Genomic DNA, 12067 nt, shown 5'->3' with positions numbered 1-12067 from the left:
CTGTTGTATAACCTAGAACCAGACTCTTTACTTCTCTGGACCTTCATTTATTCATTTTCAAAATGAGGAGGTTGGACTAGATCAGGAATTCTTAACTTTTTTTAATGCCCTGGTTCCTTTTGACAGCCCAGGGAGCCTATGGACAACCCGCTCTCAGAATAATGCTTTAAAATTCATTAAATAAAATAAATAACATTAAAAGACAACCAATCAGATTGAAATACAATTATCAATATTTTTAAAAAGTGGATCATTTGAAATCTAAATATGGATGCCCAAAGGATCCATGGGTCCCAGGTTACGAAATTCCTGGACTAGATAATCCTCAGGTTTCTATCTTGTCCTAACAATCTAAGAATCTAGTAATCAAAGTAATTCTAGATAGACAGTATGGTTCAATGGAAAGGGAAGTAGCCTTAGAGTCAGAGAATCTTGGTTCAGTCTTATCTCTGACACTTAGCTACCCTATAACTTTAAGTAAGTTACTCTGTGGGCCTCAGGTAACTCATCTATAAAATGAAGAGTTGGCCTGGATGACTTCTGCAGTCCCATCTAATTCTGTATTGTAGGATCACATATTGAGAACTAAAAACAACCTCAAAGTCCATCTAGTTCACTCTCTTACCCCTCCACCATTCTCTAGATAAAGACCAAGTCCTAAAGAGGTTAAATTATTTGTCCATTGTTACACAGGCCAGAATTCCAACCCAAATCTTTGACTCCAAATCTATTATTTTGTCCATGGTACAGACTGTGATCATAATGAAGCTGACTCACCAAATAATAAATTATTCTATTTGTTTCTTGTTGCCCAAGACAATACAGAGTGAATTTATGTGAGGATTAAGAGGTGATGAGTTTATAAACTGTAAATTGCTATATAAATGTGAGTGATTATTATAGTCTATTTGAAGCCATTACCTTCTAGGAGAATTAGATTGATAATAATTCTCAGTCTTTAATTCATTTTGAATATCAGTGTAACGTAGAGAAAGAACACTCCTCCTGTTAGTCCACCCTAGCTATTTCATTTGATCTTATTTTTCTTATCTGTAAAATCCACAGTAAATGTTTGTTCATTATGTGACATCAATGATGTCTTAAACTTTAAGAGGGAATGAGATCCTTCACAGGTGTATACGGTACCTGTTGAGTTCTGGGGGGTTTTGTAGGCTAGTGGAAAAGACTGAGAACCAGAATGCTTGCATTCAAGTCCCAACTCTAACATTTGCCTGCTTCTAGATGGTGGGCAAGTCCTATGACCTCTTGGTTCCTCGGTTTCCTTTTATATAAAATGAAGAATTAATTTCTAAAGTCCCTTGCAATTCTGATAGTCCATATCTCTAAGTAAAGGAATGTTGTATCCTGGTCAATGGTGATAAGTATTCAGGGCTGGACAAGTAAGAACAAGAGTTGTTTTGGTGTTGTTGTTGTTTTTTTAATTTGCCATTTGATGGCATTTATCACAAGTACAAATTGCCTTGGCCAGTGTTTGAGGTTCATAACATCCCATTTTAGAGCTAGAAAGGATTCAGAAGCATACAAAATTTTAAATGTGAGAAAATCCTTTAGAGACCCTCTAGTTCAGATCCCTTACTTTACAGATGAGAAAATTAAGACCAGGAGAGGCAAAGTTGAATTTCCCAAGGTCAGGCTTCTAGAGTTCATTTGAGCTAGCCCTCTGGCCATAAGCAAGTATGCTGTTTATCATCCCCATTTCAAAGATGCAGCAGCTGAGGCCCAGAGAGGTTAAGCAAGATTCCCTAGTTGATCATAGTTTGGTCAGTGGTAGAGGCAGAAAACTTGAACTCAGCTCTTTCTCGCTCCTCATTCATTCATCTTTGCACTATGCTGTACTATTAGGCAAAGTACTTATTAGGGAAGAATTAGAGAGGCTACGGCAGCAATTATATTCTGTAATGCATAGATGTGGTAGGTAATGAGATACCAAGACAGCCATTTTTGTAGATTGTCCCTAAAGTTTACAGACAAGCAAGATAAGAACAACTCACGTTTATACTGTACTTTAGGGTTTACAAAGCTTTCCTTCTTTGACAACACTGTGTTTCTTGTTGTTCAAATGGATCTGACTCTTTGTGACTGCATTTGGCTCTTTGTTTTTTGTTTTTGTTTTGGGCAAAGATAATAGAGTGGGGAGGGAGCAGCTAGGTAGCACAGTGGGTAGAGTTCCAGACCTGGAGTTGGGAGGACCGGAGTTCAAATCTGGTCTCAAACAATGCCTCCCTTTGTGATCCTGGGCAAGTCACTTAACTCTGATTGCTTAGCCCTTGCCTCTCTTCTGTCTTAGAACTGGTACTAAGACAGAAGATAAGGGTTAAAAAGAAGATAATGGAATAGCTTGCCAGGTAGGTAATATAAATATTGTTATTTCCAATTAACAGGTAAGAGATTAAGTGGCTTGCCAAGGATCACATTGATAGTAAGTGTCAGAGGCAAGTCTTCTAACTCCAAGTTGAATATTTTTTCTATCATATCACCCTACCAATAATCAAGCATTCACATCCTTAACTGTCAAGTTTCTATTTTTACCATTAGACTCTCAAAACCCGTTTCTGTAGAGCTTCTTTACATGTCATCTAAAAGCATCCAATGTTATTTTTTTTCCTTCCATCCAATGTTTATTTAATTGCCAGAGTATTAAAGAAGTTAAAGAAGGAAAAAACACAGCAAAATATCGTCTTATTTTTTTGTCCTGTGCAGAATTTTCCAGACTCAGAATTTGTATCAATTCTGATCCACACCAAGAGGGCCCATCTGCATTGCCTTTCCTTGTCTTTTCTGCAAATAAATTCTGCAGAATGAGGAATTTTCCTGTTATTTCAATTTTGCCTGCTTGGAACGAAAGAAGTAAAAAAAATTAGCAGACATAACTTAAACACTACTTTGACCATTCGTTAAAGTTTCTGTGCTATTTTTTTCAGATGTTTTAAAATTCCTGCTGCCTGAATAAAACCCTTTCTGAGTTGAGGTTTACATTTTGACTTTACAAAATTGGAGTACCAACTCTCATATTCAACAAAGATTTTTTTTAAAGTACTGGAATGAATATACTCATTTACAATTGGATGAGTAGCTTAATAAATACATTCCCAAAGCCAGAAACTTCATTACAGTTAAATCTGCATGCTCTTGACCACACCCATGAAAAGGTTGGGTTTTTGTTGTTCTGTTTCATTTTGAAGCAACTTCAGGGTAATAGAAACATAGTTAACAAAACCACTTTTAATCATTTACAGTGTGGGAGGGAAAAATTGCTTCAGAATCCCAACCAAAACTTTGGTGTCTTCTTATGGATCCTCTCTGCCCATGAAAGATGGACAGAGGTTGGAGAGTTGGCTTGATGTAGGCTTGATGTAGATGTTTTCTATTCTCTCCTTTGAATAGAAAGATTGAATAATCTAAGAATATTTCTAGAGAAACAGTTCAGGAGATAACAAATTACGAATATGTTGATGCAACAAAGTGGCATTGGACATGGAGTCATGGATTGAATGATATCAGGCCCCCCTTGCCTCCAAAGTTCTTTGATTCTATTCTCTAGAGAGAATCTCAGAAACAAAATAGAATTTCTCCATTTTTCTATTGTTTTCTCCTTTGGAATATATACATAGTTTATACTTAAATAGTCTTTTAAGAGTTACAAAATTATTTCTCACAATAATCATTTGAAATGGTTGTGCCAAAGCATCTGAAACTTAGAGGAGTTAAATGACTTCTCTCTCTTCCTCTCCTCTTTCTCTCCTTTTTTGTTTCGTAATCTTCTACAGAATAAACTCGATTCTTTCCAGAAAACATGCTAAGGACTGAGAGAAGCCCAGAAACAATGAACAAAACACAGAAGACTCATAATAGTCCATAAATAATCAATATATTTTTCCTCTATCTCTGTTGAGCTGAAGTTAATACAACAATGGCCGGACTTTGGACTCCCTTTGAAAGGGGAGACATCTTTAGCCATTTTCTCTCCCACATGCCTCCCTCTTATCCAATCTCTTGCTAAGTCCTGGTAATTCTAGTATCTTTTCCATTACATGAAAAACTTCATAAGGGCAGCTTTTTGAGGTCCCTGTCCCCATGGAGCTGCCAGTTAGTAAGATTATGCAATCTATAGAGGAAAGAGAGATTGAGATTGAGATTGAGAGAGAGAGAGAGACAGAGACAGAGACAGAGACAGAGACAGAGACAGAGACAGAGACAGAGACAGAGACAGAGACAGAGAGACAGAGAGAGAAGAGAGAACAACTGTACAAAATTCTAAATCAGATCTAAGGAGCAAAAGGTCATTATTGACTGAGGATCTGTGAAGGTTTTATGGCAGAAGTAGAATTTGATCTGATTTTTAAAGGATGCGTAGGATTCTGGGTAGATACATTGGAATGAGCAAATACATAGAAAGACAAAAAAGCAATGAACTTTGATCTCTTCTCATATCTTTATTAATCTATCAACATATATTTATTGAAGCCTTTCTATGTCCCTGTGGATATGGTAGGTATTAAGCATGAAAGTACAAAAGTGAAAAAGTCATTGCCTTCAGGAAACCCAGACTTGGTCTCTATTAGAACCTGAGACAGCATCGGAATGATCTCTCTTTTTAACCCTTATCTTCTGTCTTAGTACCAGTTCTAAGACAGAAGAGAGGCAAAGGCTAAGCAATCAGAGTTAAGTGACTTGGATCCTTGCCTATCCTCTCTGAACCAGCCTATGGCTAAATACTGTTCACAGGCATGCCCCCGCATCCCCAAGAAGGAAGTGTACTTCCAAGGCTAGATGGAGAATGTGCTGAGATAACAGTTAAAGGTAGAGGAGGAACAGCTCAGCTTTCCTCTTGCCTGAAGTCCATGAACTTAGCTGAGTGGTAGTCCTTGATTCCTTACCCACCTGCAATGGAGAGTATGATCAGATAGATTTGGTAAAGGGCAGAGAAAGACCTGAGGGCTACAGTCCCCTTTCCCCCAGGTTTATAATTCTCACATTTGTGGAATATCACTAGCAGGTAGTATCTTCCCAGTTCCAACCCCCAGCCTTCTCACCTTTTCATTCCTCTTGCAAAGCAGAGGCTCATAGCAAAGCCAACAATGATCCAGGTTCTGCCTCCATCATTCAGCCACCTAGAATCCTACAGCCCCAACTTAACAAAGTGGAGTGACTCTAGAAGAAAAAGAAAAATGACTACTTTTTTTTATTGCTGGGAACACTAACACATAACAGAGATCCATGATAAAGCCTTTACTGTTGGTCCTGGCTTATAGAAGTCCAGGCTTCCCTTTGGTTTTCAGTTATTCCTTATCAAGAGATAAAATTAATCTGTATGCTTGGACTCATTGATACATATCTTCATATTTGTGCATAAATACATAAATATGTTTTATCTTTAGGCTGTGAAATTTGAACCATACCATGACAGTGCTCTTGCCAGATTTCTGCTGAAACGTGGTTTGAGAGTAAGTATTTTCATTCTGATGACATCAGGGACTTTTTAAAAACTGGGTTTAACCAAGGCAGCATGGGCTAGTAATTCTGCGACTCTAGTTGTACCTACTAGAGCCTTTCTTGAAGTCAGAGGGACTTAGATTCAGGTCACAGAGACTAGTTTTTGACCTTGGACAAGTCATTTCTTTTCATTGCTCCTAGGTAATCAATACTCTAAGACTATAAATTGCTGAGAATATGATGACTTATGGAGCTTGAGGGAATTTCCTCACCCAAGAGTCCCCTATACCAATGAGATCCCACATCTAACCCTTATCTCTTTCATTTACTGACAGACCCTAAATGTCATTCATATTAACCGACTTCAACCTTATTTTTTTTTCATTCTCAGAACAAGAGAATTGGTCACTTCTTGTTCTGGTTTCTGAGAAGTGAGATTGCTCAGTCCAGACACTACCAACAACGGTTTGCAGTGATCCTTGAAGCCTATTTGAGGGGCTGCGGCCTGGCTATGTTAGAGGATTTCACAAAACAGGTTCAAGTAATCAGGATGCTACAAAAAGTCACTATTGATATTAAGTCACTTTCTGCAGAAAAATATGATGTCACTTCCCAAGGTACAGTTTCCATACTTTTGTGTCACTTCTTAAGTGTCCTCTGTCACCTCCACCTTTTCTGGAAAATGTAGTTCTTCCCCAAAAAGCCCAAAACATAAAAAAAGGTTTTCCTAACTTCTTTCTGCATAGAGGGGGAAGGGCGAAAAAAAAACAAAATTATTTCAGATTTTCAAGTATAATTAATATCTATGAAAGGGCTTTCAAAAATGTTCTACATAGATAATTAAACTATCCTTCAAAGAGCAACTGGATGAAAAGGGGTCTCATATTTTTTCTTAGTTTTTCACATTTGCTTTCCTGTACTGAAATAAGTATTTATTTTACTCTGCCCCAGACAATTTTTAGTCTTTTTTTTAAATAAAGGCTTGAGAATTTTTATTAGCTCCATGGACTAGTTCTTTGCATTCAGAATTTCCAGATTCATTCTTTGATTCTTACTGAATACATATAGAATACTCTCGCCTCCCCAAAAGAATATTCTCCTTATTTTTGTCAAAAATTGCTTATGATGGAACATCAGTCCAATTTTCAGTGATTTTTCAACTATCTGATATTCAGACAATGACTTTGGATTAATTTCCTTAAGTACTTAAAACAAACAAAAACAACTTGAACAGTTTGAAGCTATCTCATATTTTCTAACCCCTGCCCCCACCTACCACAAGTTCCTCTTTTTTAAAGTGTTTATAGCACCCAAACAAGTTTGCATTTGATGTCGCCCTATCTGTTTTCCTATCAGTTCTCACTCCTGCCCACTAGCTTACCCCCTCCCTCCCTCCCACCCCTACCTCTCAGCCACAAAGCATCACTAGATGGAAGAAAAGCTACAGTAATCACCTTTTAGACTTTTAGACTCCATCTCAGCACATACCATTTGTGCAACCCTGGGCAATTCTGACTCTGGCATTCAACCTCTCAATGCCTTAGAAAAGAATTCTCAAAAAAGTAAACATTGCAGATCAAGAACAGCCTGAATGGGCAAAGGAAATTCCCTTTTCATCTGGGAGTTCCTTATGCCAAGGAAATGTGGTAGAGGCTCATTAGAATGTGAGTTCCTTGAGGGTAGAGACCGTATTTTTGTCTTTCTTTCACTCACAGTCCTTAACACCATGTCTGGTACAGATTAAGTCCTCAACAAATACTTATTGACTTGACTTGTTGAAGTGTCAGATTCAGGCCTCTATCCCTATAGATCTATAAACAAGCTTACCTGGGAGTGGGCTCTAACTGTTCAATTATTTGGAGCTTTTCTCTCACCCCATCTAAAGTGAAAATTCCTTCAGTGTCCTTTCTCTTTTTCTTGTCCCCTTCAAGATTAGAAGAAATCTTTTTTTTTCCCTATTTTTTTTACCAAGCGTCCACCACCTTGTATTTTTGAAGTTAACTTTTTTAACTAAAGGAACTAACTTTTAAGCTAACTTTTCACTTATCTCTACTGAATTTCGTATGAATGGATTTTCCCCAATGCTAGATCTAGCCTGTCAAGATCTTTATGAATCCCTTCCTTTCTAAGCGTGTTCAATGTCCATCATCCATTCTGCTCAGCTTTGAGTCATCTGCAAATTTGATAATCATGTGTTCTATGCCTTTAGCCAAGTCATTGATAAAAGTGCACAAGTTATGCTTAGTAAATGTGTGTGTGTGTGTGCGTGTGTATGTATGATATTGAGCAATGGTCATCTTAATGAATTCCTGTTGATTTCTAATGTGTCAACTGCAGTTATCTCGCAACTTAAGCAAAAGCTTGAAAACCTTCAGAATTCTAATCTTCCAAAAAGTTTTAGAGTTCCCTATGATCCTGGCCTAAGAGCAGGAACACTCGTGGTAAGTGTCATGGTAATCTTTCGTTTTGAATCTTTGTTATGTCCTGATAAGTTTCAACAGTTGAGATGGCTGATATGTACCAGGGGAGAGGGCTGAGGGATGTTAAACAGAGAAAGAGTTGACTTCCTTTAATCTATACTTTAAGCATTGGCCCCAAGAATCATTGTTGTCAGGGCAGCTAAGTAGGACAGTGGATAGAGTGCCAAGCCTGGAGTCAGGAGGACCTGAATTCAAATCTGATCTCAAATATTTCTTGGCTGTGTGATCCTGGACAAATCACTTAACCCTAATTGCCTATCCGTTGCCACTTTTCTTTTCTTAGAACTGATACTAAGACAGAAGGTAAGGGTTTAAAAAAAAAAGAAGAAATGACATTGGTCTCCATGTCTACTATAAATGGAGCATCATGTAGTAGCTTTTTACATACAAACAATTCTAAATTGTATGCAAGATGAAAGTCCTCCCCTGAAATCTTACTCTAAAATCTCATCCTGGTATACTCTAACTCTGAAAGCCCAGAGTCTAGGAAGGCTTGAAAACATGTTCTAGATTGTCTGTCACTAAAGATCAGCCTAACTAAAGATGCAGAAGCTTTCCCCTAGAAAGTTGCCCATTTGGCACTAAATTCTTACAGCTACAGAAACTCACGAAGACTTCGAGGGTAGAAACACAGAGATAAGTTTTGGAAAGGGAAGTATCCATACAGATAAAATCACAAATCTTTGAAATACTGTTTACATTCATAGGGCACCACTATGACTATAACAAAAGCCACACCCGCAATTTTCCATTTTGCAAGAACGATGATTCTGATAATAGGTCCTATCTTCTTCAAGAAGCAAGGGTAGTGTGCAGATAAGTGTGCTCATTTTCAGGGCTTAAGTTTTAGCTCTTCTACTTAATATGTGTGATAACAGAAGTCACTTAATTCCTTTAGGAATAATAGTTCTTATATAAACTACCTTCTGTGGTTTTCATAGAGTTCGCAGGTATGAGTACTTCAATACTCTGTACAAATTATCTAGCCTACTGCCTTCCCTTTAAGGATAAGCATATCAAAGCTCAAGAAGGTGAAGTCACCTGCCACTAATCACTGTTATGTTTCTCTTATTGCAACTCAAGATCAGTATTGTCCCATGGCTGACTTATATTGAACTCTGGGGCCACTAAAGCTCTCAGAACTTTTTTCAGGCAAAATGTTGTCTAACCATACCTCTCCCATCATGTACTTATGAAGTTTGCTTTTTGAATGCCACAGGACTTTACATTTATACCTTTTGAAGCCAGATTGCAAAAGATTAATAAGAGAGTAAACAAAAGAAGCAGAGAAAATGAATGTAAACTACCTCCTCAAGGACTTTAGCCATGAAAGGAGAATGAGAAATGATAGAAAGGACAATGGCTGGAGCATGTGAGATTAAATGAGATAACTTGTGTAGGTAGAAGGGTTTATCTTGGCAAGAAGGGCCACCTCTTCCTGTGAGTCAAAGGTAGAAGAGAAGGTAGATGGTGAGGAGAAAGCATCAGAGTAATGTTAGTTGGAGAGGAGAAGAAAGAGTTCTTGGTAAATGGCTTTGGTTTATTTCAGTATTCATCAAGGTTCTCAGCTGAGAGGGTAGCATGTTGGGAGGAGCCATGGGAAGTTTGAGGAGAGAGAGAAAGGTTCGAAAAAGCTAGTCTGGTCAGCGGGATAATAAATTAATTAGGGATTCATAAAAGGATTGCTTGGCTACAATGAGCAGCCAGTCAAGGTTTTAAATTTTAAATTTTAAAAATAAATTTTTACTGGACCCAATCAGAACAATTCTATCATTTTCTCCACCTCCATTTGGTTGTACATAAAAAATGAGGGTAGAGGTGGGGAATACTTTCATTACCTTCCTCACAGTTTTGTTGTCATAAAAATGTTGTAAATCTTAAAGTGATATGTAATTGAGTTTTTCTTGTTATTAATCTATTTTTGACCAAAATTAAAATATTATTTCAGCCTGATGTAGCAGATAGAACCCAGAAAGATCTGATTTGAAATTCTGATTGACATATAGATGGTGTAACAAGTCACTTGACCTCTCAGCACCCCAGACAACATTCTAAGACTATTAATTGCTAAACAGGTGTTGAGCTGCATTGGCAGAGGGTGTTTCCTCACTGGGAGTTCCCTAAAACCAATGAAATCACAGATCTGGTTTCTCCCCCCTTCCCCCACCAAAGAAAAATATTTTTCACAAACGACTGCTGATATGGGTCCCTTCTATGAAAAAATTGGAGAAACATGCCCTCTTTCCACATCAAACACAGTAAAAGTTCATTTTAAATTTCCTATCTCAGGCCTATCAGTGGTTAGGGTGGCAGCTGAATGTGGTACAGCATGAAAATGAAAAATAGATTAAAAACAAAAAATTTAAATTTCTTTTGAAATTATTATCTCTCCCTCTGCTCAGACCCAATCTTTTGAGGATCACAAAAATTGTAGTCAGAAGATATCTCATTGGCCATCTGGGCCAATCCATACTTCACAAGGAATCTCTACAGTAACATGACTGCCAAGTAACCATTGAAGTCTTGCCGAAAGCATAATATAGCCCCAGACAAATGACTATCGAACACTGTCTCATCTCTTGGACTTACGATATTAATTTTCAAACTTATATAAGAAGTGCATGTTAATAGAGTCACCCCTGTGATGTAGCCCGTCAAAATCTTTTTTGGATCCTGACTCTGCTATGCAGAAATTTAACTCTCCTTCCTAGCTTGATGTGTCCTCTGCAGATTTGATAACCATTCTATCTATGTCTTTATCCAAGTTGTCCATTGATAGGCTAAATAGAATATCTATTATTTTGTTATCATTACCATGTTTTTTTTGGTAGGAATAATAGTTTAATAGTAGATCTTCCTTAAGGATCAGTCAACTTCAGACACATTGAGTAGCGATTTGAATGCCAGAAGGAGGCTCTAAGAAATCATAGCTAACTGAGGAAGGAAATTGCACAGGAGGCAGGAAATATGTGTAGGACATCTAACAGTAGAAGCTGTGTGGCAAAGAGTTGGTCAAGAATAAGGAACTGCTCTTTTGATGGATAAATGTAGCTTGTATGGGAGTCATTTTCATGGTGGAGTCTATTCCCCCAAAATATGATGTCTTTATGTCCTGTCTGAACCATAGACTTGCAAAGTGGAGAACTCTGCACTGGTACCCATAGAACTAGGAAGCCGAGAGACTCTTGGAGACTCCATGGAATCTAAAAGAATCCCAGTCATCCCTAAAAGCCGTAAGCAGAAGGATCATTTTTACTAGCGTTAGAATCCCTTAGAAAAGCACAGCCACATATTTAGACAAAACATCAGTGGAAAATTCAATGCTAGGAATCATCAGATAAAGATGCAGATAAAGCATGCAATAGCAGCCTGAGACATCCTTTAGGAAAAGTGTGTGAATGAAGAACAAAAAGCAATTGGTCTAATCTAAAGCCCTAAAGAAAGTCCACAACCATTTGGAGGGAGGAGGAAAAAAGATGTTAGGAAAAGAATAAAAGACAATGGAGGAATTATTAGAGAAGTTGGAAATAAACATCCCGTTTTTAAAATTCCATCACATTATTTCACAAACAATCCAATTGTTTTCCACTCTGTGCTAATATACCAAGCTAATTTAGGCACAATAAAAATCATATAGTCAATTCAATATATGATTAGTTGTATCAGTAGCGATAAATGATTTGAAGAAGGTGAAAATGCAAATGAGGTGTGTGCATTCTTTTTCCTTTTATGCAAGAAACAGGAAATTAAGAGACTACCAAAGTGGTTTTGTTTAGCACTTGAAAACAATTTGATTGTTGAAGTGGACCTCATTATTCATTTGCATAGTAAGTCCCCCTTTATTTCAGTTGATAATGAAAAAGAAAATCTCAGGTCAGTGGCTCTACTAATTATCACAAATTCTGAAAGCTTAAAGAGTCCAAATTAATGGGATTTAATGTAAAACTTCATTGTTAAGAAGGTCAAGTTTCTCTTGACTTATCTGTTTGCTGTCCTTACTAATCTGTTAATAAGACAGTGTGGTGTACCATCAGGAACCCACTAGAGTCCAGAGAGACTCGCCTCTGAATCCTACCCCCGATACCTTTTGGCTATAGGAGCAAAGGCAAATACTTAGAATAATCAATCAAGCA

The 12067-nt window shown here is 37.5% G+C and overlaps 1 protein-coding gene across 1 annotated transcript in view; it reads left to right on the top strand.

Annotated features, from left to right (window-relative positions):
• PIK3CG (phosphatidylinositol-4,5-bisphosphate 3-kinase catalytic subunit gamma) overlaps window positions 1–12067 on the top strand; it is a 56381-nt gene that overhangs the window by 15520 nt on the left and 28794 nt on the right. The window contains exons 4-6 of the mRNA XM_044677856.1: window positions 5400–5465; window positions 5846–6071; window positions 7792–7895. Coding sequence (XP_044533791.1) covers window positions 5400–5465; window positions 5846–6071; window positions 7792–7895 — 396 coding nt within the window. The remainder of the gene's footprint in view (window positions 1–5399; window positions 5466–5845; window positions 6072–7791; window positions 7896–12067) is intronic.

The sequence above is a fragment of the Gracilinanus agilis genome, chromosome 5, assembly GCF_016433145.1.
Source record: "Gracilinanus agilis isolate LMUSP501 chromosome 5, AgileGrace, whole genome shotgun sequence".
In the NCBI taxonomy this organism is placed as follows: domain Eukaryota; kingdom Metazoa; phylum Chordata; class Mammalia; order Didelphimorphia; family Didelphidae; genus Gracilinanus; species Gracilinanus agilis.
This window is presented reverse-complemented; position numbering and strand designations above follow the sequence as displayed.